General features: G+C 49.5%; 1 protein-coding gene across 1 annotated transcript in view; it reads left to right on the forward strand.

Annotated features, from left to right (window-relative positions):
* The first annotated feature begins 820 nt into the window (after positions 1-820).
* The window catches only part of Pip4k2b (phosphatidylinositol-5-phosphate 4-kinase type 2 beta), a 29,696-nt gene continuing 16,115 nt past the window's right edge, over positions 821-14,401 (forward strand). The window contains exons 1-2 of the mRNA XM_041664891.1: positions 821-1,137; positions 13,053-13,150. Coding sequence (XP_041520825.1) covers positions 979-1,137; positions 13,053-13,150 — 257 coding nt within the window. The 5' untranslated portion in view covers positions 821-978. The remainder of the gene's footprint in view (positions 1,138-13,052; positions 13,151-14,401) is intronic.

The following is a 14,401-nucleotide window of genomic DNA, read 5'->3' on the forward strand; positions in this document are numbered from 1 at the left end:
GGTACTGAGTTTTCATATCCTCACACAAATGTTGACCTGTGATTTGTGTTGAATACAGAGATTCTTCGTCCAAGAAGGATTACGTAATAAGCCCTGGGAGGTTTACTCAGATTTTCTAGCGCAAGAATGAGAAGATTATTAGGCTACACGTCCGCAGGCGCTAGCGGTCTCTAAACTTGACCCTCACTTTAGAGAAGGCTTGGTGGCAGGTGGGTGGGCGCGCGGCCCATTCATAAAACCTACGATTCCCGGCCGGCTCCTCTGATTGGCCTCGGGAGAAGGGGGCGTGCCCGCGGGTGGAGCGCGCCGTCGGCCCAGGGGAGTGGGAAGGGCCACGCTTGGGTGGAGCGAGGGGGCGGTCCCTGGTTTTCCAGGCAGGACTTCCTTTTCCCAGGCCGCGTTATTCCTCTCTCCCCCGGGGTGGGCATGGTATGTCCCAGCCTCCTCGCAGGCCGGCCCCTACGCCCATCCCGGAGCTGCGGCGCTGCCGCCATCTTGATGTCTCCGGTTGAGGCAAAGCCGAAGCCCGGCTCTGGGAGGGCCCGAGCAAGGAGCTTTCCTTCGGGAGTGCCTCAAGGCTGTGCATTACCCCTTCTTCACTCCCGCGCGTGAACACGGCTGGGCTCCTGGCAGAGCCGGGAGGAGGGGTGGGCGGAGCAGCCGCAGGCGCCCCGGGGCGGGCGGTACCATTCCGACAGGGAGGGGGGGCCGGGAGTAGGTGGGCGGTGCCGCCCGGAGGCGGGGTGAGGAACGGGCTGGCCCGGTCCCCGGGGCGGGGCGGGGCGGGGCGGCGAGGGCGGGGCGTGGGGCGGACGGAACCACCGGGGCGGGGTGGGGAGGTAACGGGACGGGCGCGACCATGGCTCCGTGAGGCAGCGGGGGTGGGGATCGGTTCGGGGGAGGCCTGGGGCCGCTCGCTGGTGCGCTGTCTCCGCCACCCCCCCTTTCGCCGCCGCCGCCGCCGCCGCCGCCCCGGGCATGTCGTCCAACTGCACCAGCACCACGGCGGTGGCGGTGGCGCCTCTCAGCGCCAGCAAAACCAAGACCAAGAAGAAGCATTTCGTGTGCCAGAAAGTGAAGCTATTCCGGGCCAGCGAGCCGATCCTCAGCGTTCTGATGTGGGGGGTGAACCACACGGTAACCAGCTTCCCCATGCGCGCCCCTACTCCCCAGGGCCTCGCCACGCTTGCCCCGCGGGTGACGCCTGCAACCCCTCCGCCGAGCCACTTGCATGCCCGCCCACCCGTGCACGCTGTCCGGCCGGGCGTGCACTCCGCGTTCGACACGCGAGGCCTGGTGTCCCCGTGCTATACCGTCGCCGTCTCCCCTTCGCTCCAGCTCCTCTGGCTTCCTGCGTCCGAATGCTTGCTCTGTGCAGCCCCCGGATCTCCGAGGGAAGGCCTGGGTGCTGCGACGCCGCCGCTTCTAACCTCAGCCTGCTTGTTGCATGGCTATCCCCCTTGTCCCTTAGAGCTGGCTGCCAGATCATTGCCCAGTTGACAGGGCAAGTGGCACTGGCTTGCCTGACTATTTCTGTTTGTGGTTGTTTGGTTGGTGTGGCTGCTCAAAGTTTCCCATCCTCTAGGCCTTCTTACCTCTCTCTGGCTGTGGAAATCCTCTCTGGGTTTCCTTTTTCTTCTTCATGAAGACGTACACCAACTGGAGAAGCAGAGGCTTCTCTGAACCACAGGCTCTTGACTTGGGTCCTTTTGGATGAAGGAGAAGAGTGAACAGAAGGCCTGAGAGAGTGTAGACCTGGCTGTAGAAATAATAATGTCTACTCCGATCTTCTGTGGTGTTCATTTCAAAGACGTTGCATTCTTGTCTATCCCATGGTTTTCCAGGATGTGATAAAGGCGATTGTTGTCCGAGATGCGTGGTCCCCCGGGTACTGGGTACTCTGAGACTGTGCAGTAGCCTCTGCCAAGAAGTTGGATGTGGACAGTTTGAGCTGGTTGACTGTTTATGTGTGGTTCGTTTAGGGTCTGTCCTCTTCCTCTCTGAGGGCTTGCTCCTTGCCTTCTGGCCGTTCCTTTGTGAGTCCCTCCACTGGGAACAGGCAAGTGAGAGGACCCTAAGTTCAGAATGAGGGCAATATGAAGTGTTGGATCTCCTGTGGATCTCATTCTTGAGACTCCCTGGCTCTTCTGGACACTTGAAATTGTAAGACCAAACAGTAACTCAGGGGCCCAGGATCAGCAAGACTTCATCTTCTGTTGCGTTGGTAGAAGACCTGGAGAGGTCTCTGGCTGGAGATTGAGGAGCTGCAGCCTCAGCCAGCGTGTCAGACCTCTGTGTCCCAAACAGCAGAGCACGTACAAATGAGGGGTCCTTGCCAGCCTCTTGGTCTTGGGCAGGTTACGCCTTCCCTGTCCGCCCTGGGGTTAATGAGTATCCTGGCAGGGCAGTGTGATGCTTGGACCTCTAAAGCTGCTGGAGGTCAACAGTGAACAGAGTTCGTTCCTCTTGCTTCCTGTTGCTGCTGGGGTCATCTGACATTTCCCGGGAAACTGGGTCAGCAAAATGTGAACCCTAAATCCCTTTCTGGAGGTCAGTCCTTGATTTTGTTTGACATACTCCTTTTCACTAGAAAGCGTCTGTCTGGGCAGAGAGCTGGTAGAAGCCTGAAGGTGGTTAACTTCGGGTCCCTTATTTCCCATGTGAGACTGAAGCCTTTGGCAGAGGGTAGTATGCTTGTGGTCACCGTAAGACCCGTTCCTTGTCCAGCTCCAAGAAGCTTTGTTGGTTAGTGAGTTTTTTGTTTTTGTTTTTTTTTTTTAAAGACAGGGTTTCTCTGTGTAGTCCTGACTGTCCTGAAACTCACTCTGTAGACCAGGTTGACCTGGAACTCACAAAGATCTGCCTCTTCCTCTCAAGTGCTGGGGTTAAAAGCGTGCACCACCATCACCTGGCTATTCTTGAGTGACAGGTCTCTTGTTCCTTTTACTCTCTCAGCCATGACTGAGGTTAGATGATCCTCGGGGAAATTGTGTGTGTGTGTGTATGCACACATGCTTGTATGGAAGTGTGTATGTGTGTGTTTGTGCACTTGGGTGCGCCTGCTGTGGTGTGTGTGTCTGTATGCACACATGCTTGTATGGATGTGTGTATGTGTATGTCCGTGCACTTGGGTGTGCCTGCTGTGGTGTGTGTGTCTGTATGTGCACATGCATGGATGTGTGTATGTATGTGTCCATGCACTTGGGTGCTCCTGTTGTGCATACCAGTTCCTGGGAGTGTATATAGTATTTGGTTTTCTCATGGGCAGTTAGAAGTCGACAGAGATGTGGGCATGTGATGGAAGACTCAGAGCAGCAAGTAGACTGGGCGATCACCATTTCCCTTGGCTAACTTTGAGAAAGTGTGATGGGCTCGCTGGAAAAGCATTGACTTTAGGCAAGATCCGCACACTTCTGAACTCGATGCTCCCGGGAGATGGGAGGGGGGTGTGGAGCATCACCTGGACAGGCGAGCTTTGAAGGCCAGTTACCTGTCTTACTGCGTCCTGGCATACAGCATGGTGCACAGGCTGCGTGTGAGTTAGGTACCCAGAAGGCCATTTCTCCAGGGGATCAGGGTTGCACTGCTCCTGCTGGGTTCCTGGCCTTTCCTGAAGATTCCCTGTCTCCAGAAGCTTCCTGTTACTCCTCTTCACCCCTTCAGACTTCAGACATCACCTTTTCTTCAGGTCTTCATTGGCCATTGAAACCTTTAGTCGTGTTGGTCTGGAGCTAAAACAGTACATTACCTGTGAATGCCGGGTCTCTGCAAAAAACCCTTACCCTCTCATGAGTCGGTTGCTTTACTTCTGGGTGGAAAGAAGAAGCCCTTTTAAAGGAGCTGGTTTGTTTTGTTTGTTAAGAGAGGCGTTTGAACTCAGTGTTGTCACTGGAGTCCCTGGATAAGACAGGCAGTCACTGATCTCTGGAAGGAAAGAGGGTAGAAGCCATTGGGCCGGACAGGGCGGAACTAGCGAGGAAAGACAGAAAACTGGGGTTTTAGCGGATGATAACCTTGTTCCAAGGGTCCGGGATGAGGGAATAGGTACTTTCTGAAGGAACACGGAACAGGAGGGCTGCCCTGCCGGTGTTTGTGTGCCCCTAAGAAACAACACACATGCAGAGCTCACCAGGAGGAGTAGTAGCAGTGATGGGAACTCTGTATTTACTCATCTGAGAAAGCGCCAGCTCTTCCCCAGAGTGGCTAGCCCATTGTACTTTTCCACCAGCAGCATGTGATGTGATTGCTCCAGATCCTTGTCAACACTTGTTACTGTCTTTTTTAGCACAGGCATCCTAGTGGGTGTGAAACAGTATTTCATTGTGATTTTGATTTGCATTTCTCTGGTAACTAATGATGTTAAGCATCCTTCCATATGCGCTGGCCATTGTATACTTTCACTGGAGACTGTCTATTAAATCCTTTGTGCATCTAAAAACAAATTGTGCTTATTTATTTATTTATCTATCTATTTTGCAGTCCTAGAATATGGTTATAAATCCAGAGACTTGTACATGTTAGACAGGGAAGCACTTTTTTTTCTTTAACTTTAATAAGCTCACATCAGGCTTCTGAAGAAAGAGAACCTTCAAGAAGGGCTGGCAATCCATCAGGAGCAATGCAGCCTTCTTCTTCCTGGTTCAAGCTGGCCCCAAACTCTCTTTGTAGTCTAGGATGACCTTGAACTTCTGAACCTCCTGCCTGCACCTTCTGAGTGCTAGATTTACATGCATGTATCATTACTCTCAGTTTTATGCAGTGCTGGGTACCAAACCCAGGACCATGTACAAGCTAGGCAAGTACTCTGCCAACTGAGTTATACCCTTAGCCTCTTTCCATTTTTCTTCTTATTATTTTAAATGGGATCTCACTTAGTTGCACTGGGTGGCCTAAACTTCCTCTGTGTTCCAGGCAGGCCTTGGATTTGCAGTCTTCCTAAGTAGCTGGGGTTATTTTCTTTTGAGCCAGGATCTCACTGTGTGGCATGTAACCTGCCTGCTTCTTCCTCCCCGTTGCGGAAGCGTGAACCACTGTGCCCAGCCTTGCTTCTTACTCAGCCTGTTTAGCCTCTGCATTATTTATGCTCATGGCTCGTGGAATTAATCATGTGGATAATCCAAAAGCCCTTTTTGTGAGGAGATGCGACAGACTTGCCCCCCAATGCGGTGTGCTGAGCCTGGCATTCAGATGGGTCTGTGTTCTGTGATGCTCTTGATGCTGCAGAAGAGACAGGCTCTGGACCGTGCAGACGGGAAAGCAAGTGCACCTCTTCTAGACCGTGCCTGCTATAAAACTTTAAGTTCCCTTTGTCTACCAAGTAAAGCTTCTTTTTATCTTTCTGCTACTTGAGGCTTCACGCTCCAGCCATAGCCTCGGCAGCTAACCCTCCCTTCCTCCAGATGAGCAAATACCGGCACTTACAGCAGTCTTGCTTATCTCTCCCTTATCCTCAGACCCCAACTCCCTTGTTTTTTCTGCTCATCCATCCCTCAGCTCAACATTTATCAAGCAACTTTTTAGTTCCAGTCACACACTAAGGGTTCGCAGCCAAGCAGAGAAATGGACATGTAAAGAAATAATTACTGCCAGGTGGTGGTGGCGCACGCCTTTAATCCCAGCATTCTGGAGGCAGAGGCAGGTGGATCTCTGTGAGTTCAAGGCCAGCCTGGACTACAGAGCTGTTCTGGGACTGGCTCCATAGTTACTGGGAAACCCTGTCATGAAACCCCCCTCAAAAAAAAAAAAAAAGAAAGAAAGTAAAACAATTACTTACCCTGGCCTGTGAGATGGCCTAGCAGGTAGTGTCTGCTGCCAAACCTGACCATATGCGTTCAATTCCTGGGACTCACATGGTGGAGGACAGGGGAAAACGGCCCCCATTCATTGTCCTCTAACCTACACACATGTGCCTTGGCACTCATGATAAACAATAAATAAATAAGTAGATGCAGTTTTAAAAATTACCCTAAATGTGACACTTAGCTCGTGAAGATGCGCAGAGGAATGGGTAATTAATTAAACCTGGGGGAAGCAGGGAGCCTTTCAGGCATGGCTGACTTTTAGCCAGATCTTGGATTATTTTCATGGTCTTTATCCTTTTCATTCTTTTTACTTATCCTTTTGTTTTGTTTTACAACAACAGAGTTTCTCTGTGTATCCCTGGCTGTCTGGAACTAGCTGTGTAGACCAGGCTGGCCTTGAACTCACAGAGACCCCACTGCCCCAGCCTCCCATGCGCTGGGATTAAAAGCGTGCGCCACCGTGCCCAGCACCTTTTCATTCTTATCGCCCTTACCTACCGTTTGAACTGTTGCAGTGGGCCATTCAGTGACTTTCCTGCACATTGGGGCACACATGCACACAAAATAAGTAATTGAGGGAAAAAACACATAGAAAAGAAAATTATTAAATATATTGATGTTACAGTCTTAGAAAGCATCAACCTGGGATTTAGTCAGTAAAAGCACCTGTTATTTTTGTTATTAATTAATCTTTCATGGCTCTGGATGTTGAACTCAGAGCCTTGCACGTGCTAGGTAGGCAAGTGCTCTAATACTAAACTACATCCCCAAACCTCATTTTATTATTTTTATTTTTTAACCTGGCTACCTTGCCACCCTGACTCTTTTTCATTTGATTTTAAAACATTTATTTATGTATTTGTTTGTTTGTTTGTGATCCTGTGTGTGTGGAGGCCAGAGGGCAGGTTTTAGGAGTCAATTTTTTCTCCCAACAGGAGAATTCCAGGGATGGAACTCAGGCCACCAGGCTTCGTAACAGGTGTCTTTACCTGCCAAGCCATCACCCTGGCCCCACAGCCCACCCACTCTCCTGCCCTCTTTTTAAACTCTTTGAGACATGTTTTTCAAAACTGCCCTTCAACTTGCTCCGAAACCTAGTGCAGACTGGTCTCGAATTCATGATCTCTCCAGGTTAGCCTGCTACACCACAAGGTCCAGTTAGCTGTTACTGATATTCCTAACGTGATGGAGCATTTACTTGTCTTGGCTCTGTCACCCCACCCCCACCCTTTGCCCCTGACCTGTAGTGCTGCCCCCCCACCCCCACGAGTGCTTGCACACTTACTGCTCCAGAAACACGCGCGTTATTTTGAACCTGAGGCTTGGTGCTCACTATCCCCCCCCACCACTTGGAATTCCCTTCCTCTGGCTTGTTTTGGAGAATGACTCTAGACCTTACCCAGATGCACTTCTCTGTCCCTGGCTCCAGCAAGCAGAGCTTTCCCACTCGCGGGCAGAGCCAGCGAGTCTGTTTTTTTTTTTTCATCTCCCTTTATATTCCGCGCAGTTCCAGCGCTCATCACATCGCTTCTGTTACTTGTCTGTCTTCCCAGCCAAATGGAAAGATGTCTTTTTGTTTGTATATCCCGAGCTCTGGCCTCAAGTCAATGGAGTAGAAGTTTGGCAGAGACTGAGCCAGACCAGGAAAGGTATTGAATGCTAGGCTAAGGAATTACAGCTTTGCCCTGACTTGATGAGGAGCCTTAGAAGGTTTCTTTGTTTTGTTTTGTTTTTTATTGTTTGTTTGTTTTTTGCTTTTGAGATAGGGTTTCTCTGTGTAGCTCTGGCTGTCCTGAAACTTGCTCTGTAGACCAGACTAGCTTTGAACTCAGAGATCTGCCTGCCTCTGCTTCCTGAGTGCTGAGATTAAAGGTGTTTTTCACCACCTCCTGGCAGCCATGAAAGATTTTTAAAAAACAAAACAAAACAGATTAACTTCATCTTACATCTTGTTCCTTCTTTTCTTTTTTTGTTAGAAAATTTATGTTTCATTTTACATACCAACTCCAGTTCTCCCTCCTTCCCCTTCTGCCCCCTACCTACTCTCCCTTCCCACCCCCCTCCACTCCTCAGAGTGCTTAAGGCCTTCTTTGGGGAGTCAACAAAGTTTGGCATACCATCTTGAGGCAGGACCAAGTTCCCCCCCACCCCTATATCAAGGCTGAGCAAGGTATCCCACTATAGGGAATGGGCTCCAAAAAGCCAGTTCATGCACCTGGGATAGGTCCTGGTGCCACTGCCAGGCTCCCCTCCCCAAACAGATCAAGCCACGTAACTGTCACCCATCATAAAAAAATTTTAAACAGAGATGTAATGTAATCTTATTGTAGGCTCTTCCAGTGTGGAGTATTCTTGGCAGTGCTTGGAGAGGCTTAGGTGCCCTGTCTCTAGCCTGAGGTGTCAGGGCCAGAGCTGCCCTTAGAACCTTTGCTCATTCTCTTCGAGAGAGTCCCTGTGTCGGGTTAGTTTCATGCCCCCAAGAGCATAATGTCTTGTTTCTTTTGTGTGTACAATATCCCGCTACCCACCCTCCTCCTGCCACGTATATATCTAAGATGGAAAATCATATAGTGGCTGTTTTGATAAGTACTGTTCAATTGAAATTGAATAAAGCTCTCTAGGGATATAAAATTTAGCACAACTAAGTGGGGGTTCTTACTTCTGATCCCTAGAGTGAATTACCACCTGTGTATGCGGCTCCGTGGAAACAAAGGTGAGATCTAGATTGTTTGCCATTGTTTTAGCTGCGTTGAAAAGTTCCGTTACGAGGTTGTATACTCAATAACGAGGATGAAATTGAAACCCAAAGCTCGCCAGTGTACAGCCATTTAAACTTTCTTACAGTAAGAGTTCCATGAAGGGCTGGAGAGATGGCTCAGGAGTTAAGTGCTTGCTTGCTGCTGTTTCAGAGTACTAGAGTTTGGTTCCTAGCTTCTGTGTCTGGTGGCTCACAGCTTCTGTAACTCTAGCTAAAGAAGTGTGGGCTGCTCTTGCAGGGGACCCCCCAGTTCTGCTTTCTATTTCCAACCCTGGAGATGAGTAGCTCCATCCCCAGAGGATCTGACACCCTCTTCTAGCCCCCTCAGCTACCTACACTCATGTACATATTTATACACAGACATACACATATATGCATAAAATAAAGCTTTTTTTAAAAAAAAAGATTCGGAGAATTAATGAGTAACGCATTCCCTTGTAGGTCCTGTTAGAATAATTCAGCCTGGTCCTATTAGAATAATCAGCCATGGTTAATAGACAGTCTTTTCTAGTTCCAGAAGTGTCAAGCCCTGGCCTTAGCACTAAGTTTGTGTCTTAGACAAATCTAGAATCAGCTTGTAGCAGCGTATATAATGTTTGGGAGTAAACATATTCTCTGAGCCAAGGAAATGTTCTTCCTAATGGAGGGATGAACCGGAAAGCCAGAAGTGAAGTTTGGTATGTGCATGACGGTGATCTGAGCACAGGAAAACAGAGGCAGTAGGGTCACGTGTTTGAGGCCAGCCTGCTCTACACATCAGATGCCAGGCCAGCCTGGTCTGCATAGGAAGGCAGTGTCTCAGTAAAGAAAAGTCAGAGTTGCATAAGAGCCCTACACTCCGTTTTCTGTAGTGCCCTTTGTTTTTATGTTTTTGGTTTCCTTTTGTTTTGAGATCGAGCCTAACCACCCTGCAGGCCTGAATGGCCTGGAACCAGCTTTGTAGACCGGGCTGGCCTCCAACTCAAACAGATCTGCCTGCTTCTGCTTCCCAAGTGTGGGAATCAAAGGCAGGCCTGCTTGCTTCTTTGTTTTTAGTGTTCATGGTCTCCCTGTCGGATTCACCCTCCTGTCTCTGCCTTCTTGCTGCCAGGATCCAGGCATGCCCACCACACCCACTCTTTTCAGACAGAATCCTTCTGTGTATCCCAGGCTGGCCTTAAACTCGAGGTCCTCCTGCTTCAGCCTCCCGAGTGTCTAGTTCTCTTTTAACTTTGAGAGTAAGGCTTGAAACGTCAGGAAAAGGATGTGGGATAGCCACCATGAATTAATTGTCTCTGATGGCAGGAAAACCAGGAAACGGGCTGGTTTCCGCTGTAGGCACAGATTAGACGGTCATGTTCTCTTGTGAGCACCCTTGCAGGGCAACTGTGCTTTTGATTGCTGGAAGGCGTAGCCAAGAAAGGTCATCGCAGAAGGAGATGGTGAATGGAAATTATAAAACTTTACTTATCAAGGAAAACTGGGCCTACAATAAAGCACAAATTTTTAATGTGCAGTTTACTGACTTCTGACAAAGAAGGATATGCTCATGTGACCAAACAACAGGCTTCTTAGGAGGGGAGGGGATGAGGGATTTGTGACAGGGTTTCTCTGTGTTAACAACTCTGGCTGTCCTGGAACTTGCTTCATAGACCAGACTGGCCTGGAACTCACAGAGATCCAGTTTTTTGGTTTTTTTTTTTTTTATATTTACTTTTTATTTATTCTGCAGTGCTAGGGATCGAACCCAGGACCTTGTGTATGCTCTGCCAATGAGTTACATGGCTAGCCTTTTGCCTTGTTTTGTTTTAGACAGGGTCTCATGTAGCTCAGTTGGCTTTGCACTCTTGATTTTTCTCTTCCCAAATGCTGGGATTACTGACATGTGCCACCACTCCTGGTCCTCGATGATTTTCATTGCCCTGGAACATTCTGTTGCTGCTTTTTGGGTGGTTTAGTTGGTTATTTGGAGACAGGGTCTTTCTTTGTAGCCCTGACTGTCCTGAAACTTGCTATGTAGACCAGGCTGGCCTCGAACTCATAGTTTCCACCTCCCTCTGCCTCCCGAGTGCTGGGGTGCTCCTAAAGGTGTGTGCCACCATGCCTGAGAAGGAACATGTTTCTTATGTCGGCTTCCTCTTGGCAATTCCTAGCCTGCCCAGGCTGTAGTGTGATTTCTCATGTAGATGGAATTACTTGGCATGTGCTTCTGTGTCAGTTCCAGTCAAGGCTTTGCCAGCCGTGGGTTGAATACCCCCCGCACACACTCCGTCTTCCTCAGTTTACCTGTAAGTGCAACGGGCTTTTCACCAACTCTGGGGAAATGGTTTGCTAACCCAATTAACTTGAAACTTACTCCATCACCTGACATTTCGAAGTAAAAGAAGATTTAGACTATAAAAGGAGAAGCAAATTAAATACCGGTTCCCCCATTTGTACTCCTGATGGAGTCCTAATGACTATAGGTTATCCCCTTCCTGCCACATGGGGCCTCCTGTAGATAATAGAGGTTCTGCAAAGACCGTGTCTGGGAGACCCAGGCTGTGCCCCTCACCCCCAGTCCATTAAGTCACGACTAAGGTTTCCGCAGTAAATCCTGAATGCATTAGATGCATTAGTGGCCACTGGGTTGAGGGTCAAATGTCAAATGCTCTGCTGTGATAGCGGAGGACATCTGTGGCTGATTAGACCACTAATTGGCTAAGCAGGATGAGGAAGTGCAGGATCTTCCCTCAGCTCTGCACCAATGAGGAGCCGGCCCCTGTCCAGGCCTCTAGGGGCGTGTGTGTGTGTGTGTGTGTGTGTGTGTGTGTGTGTGTGTTGTCTCCCTGGCTCCCCATTCAAGCCTCTATTTGAATGTGGTGTGTGTATGTGTGCATATATGTGTTGTGTCTCCCTGGCTCCCTGTCCAGGCCTCTATTACCTGGGGGTGGGGTGTGTGTGTGTGTGTAAGTTGTGTCTCCCTGGCTCCTCATCCAGGCCTCTATTACCTGGGGTGGGATGTGGGTGTGTGGGTATGTGGGTGTCTCCTGGCTCCCCGTTCAAACCTCTATTATCTGAATGTGGTGTGTATATGTGTGTATGTATGTGTTGTGTCTCCCTGGCTCCCCGTCCAGGCCTCTACTACCTGGGGGTGCGTGTATGTGTGTGTGTGCATGTTTGACACTGAGAAGGCTTGTTTGTAGTAGGGGCAAGGTATCTCCCCAACAGTTCAGCATAAGCAGGTTGTTGCATGGTGAACTGGTCTTGCTTTCGTTAGGAGGATCAAAGTGAGCCAGGGCCAGGTGTCTAACTCCTCAGCTTACTAATCTTTTTTTTTTCTTTTTTTCCTGAGACAGGTTCTTACTATGTAGCCTTGGCTAGCCTGGAACTCTATGTAGATCAGGCTGGCCTTGAATTCAGGCTGCCTCTTGAGTACTGAGATTAAAGGCGTGTAACACGCACCTCGATCCCTTTAATTTTAACCATTATTCTCTGGAGATAGACGTTATACCCACAAAGATCCACCCATTTTTTTCCTAGCCATGATCTAGTGTCTTGAGTGGTCCTCGGTTTGTACTAAGATAACCAAAGGCTTCAGTTAGTATGCACTGAGGTTGTAGGGCATTCATTTATAAATGTATTTATTACGGTTGACTAATATTTATCGAATAACTCTCAGGTTAAGTAAGGGTGCCATCATGGAGTCCCCAGAGGTCCACTAGGTGATCTCTGCTAGCACAATCAGTGGCCTGGCACGTGGAAAGTTCTGGAGTTGACCTCTAGCACTAGAAAGAAAAGAAAGATCAGTCATGGCCTTGCCTAGCTGAAGTCCAGCAGGCCATGAGGTTTATCAGCATTAACCACAATATTTGGGAGGCCTGGGGAGCAAGGAAAGCTTCGTGGAACATGTGCCCAGCTAACTCAGTCAGTAGAGTATGAGACTCTTACCTCGGGGTCATGGGTTCTAGCCCCAGTTGGGCACCATTTAAATAGAGACTCTTCTTTCGTTTTCTGGCTGCCCGGACCCGAATAACCACACAAGATCTATATTAATTCCAACACTGTTTGTCCAATGGCTCAGGCAAATTCCTAGCTAGCTCTTACATCTTAAATTAACCCATTTCTACTAATCTGTGCATTGCCACAAGGCTGTGGTTTACTGGCCAGAGTCTGGTGTCCTTCTTCTTCGGGAGCTACATGGCTTCTGCCTAACTTCACCTTTTTTCCTCCTCGATCTTCGCTTGGATTTCTCACCTTGCTATATTCTGCCTTTGCCATAGGCCAAAGCAGCGTCTTTATTAACCAGTGGTAATATAACATTTACAGCAGACTGGGGGGGATCCCACATCGAACTCCACCTTGTTAGGCAGAGGAGACTCAACAGGTGGAGGTGTGGCTGGGAATGAATTACTCCAAAGAAGAGCAGAAGCAGGGGAGAGAGCCTGGAGGGGGAATACAGTCCGAGTTGCACCTTCTTGTCTCTAAGGCTGTGACCTCCTGGTTAAGTCCCTCGCTTTGGCCTTGCTTTCCAGATCAATGAGCTGAGCAATGTCCCTGTCCCTGTCATGCTAATGCCAGACGACTTCAAAGCTTACAGCAAGATCAAGGTGGACAATCATCTCTTCAATAAGTAAGTAGGCTCCTGTGGGGAGGGCTGGGTTTTGTGGACAGCCTTTTACTTCCTTGAAGTGCCTGACTTGTGTCACAAGTACACTTGTTGGCAGAGTTGACAGACAGGCCTGGAGGATGCCATTAAAATGTGATTTCCCCCATGCATGTCATCTTCCTGTATCAGCTACTGCCAGGGTCCCTTGGGGCTGTAGCTGGGCCCCAGGTGATTCGCCCAGGACCAGCTCTGGAGAAGGGAGCTCTGAGAGCTGAGGTAGCTAGTGTACCCATCTTCATCTCCGCTGCCAGGCATGCCCCTGCCCCACCTGTGTGTAAGCCACAGGCTGAGCTTGGTGCTCAAGGTCACTTCCCAAAATAAACTCTTCTCTCTTTTGATTTTGTGGCCTCTCGGCCTCCATACCAATGTCTCGAAGTTGTCTCAGGTCACTTTTGGAGAACTTCAAGTGGTCAGCTCTTATCCAGCACTGCCGAGGACCTGTTCTAAGCCATTTGTTTGTTTGTTTTGAAACAAGATTTGTCTGGGTAGTCTTGGCTGGCATGGGGCTTACAATGTAGACCAAGCTAACCTTGAACATCAGTGAACTCCTGCCTCTGCCCCCTTGGTGCTGAGATTATAAATATATACATATACCGATATGCTGGCTTAGCCCAGACTGGTGTGAATCTTACGGTGTAGACAAGGTTGACCTCAAACTTCTGGCAGTCCTCCTGCCTCAACCTCCTGAGGTACAGATGTGACACACCTGCCTCTTGCTGCTGCTGCTGCTTTGAGACAGCATCTCATGTAGCGTAGGCTGGATCTCAGTGTGTAGTCTGATCTCAGTCCATGCCTCGAGCTTTTGACAGTCCACTCGCCTCCACCTCCCAGGGCTGGAGTTTCGGTGTTCACCCCAGGGCTGGAGTTTCGGTGTTCACCCCCACTCCTGGCCTTTTTTGTAGCCTTAATTTTACGTTTCACCATGGGCCACACCAGAAACCTTGAGGCACTCCACTGTGCTCTATTCTGCATGCTCCCCTTGGGTCCTGCTGTCCATGGTCCTTAGTCTCCACCACCTCACCAGCTGCACAACCATCACCCCCATTTCCAGACTGTCAGCTCTGAGGACAAGCTTGGTTTTCAGAACAGCTTCTAGTGGTCTTTCTCTGCCACAATAGGCAGGAGCATCTCGTTCTGGAAGCCATCGGTCTTCAGGACGGCCACCTCCCAAGTGGCCTCCTAAGGAATGGTTGGTAGCCGTCAGCTCAAGCTGGT

This window comes from Microtus oregoni, unplaced genomic scaffold (assembly GCF_018167655.1).
Source record: "Microtus oregoni isolate MIOR12 unplaced genomic scaffold, Mior012 000015F_ref0000493, whole genome shotgun sequence".
In the NCBI taxonomy this organism is placed as follows: domain Eukaryota; kingdom Metazoa; phylum Chordata; class Mammalia; order Rodentia; family Cricetidae; genus Microtus; species Microtus oregoni.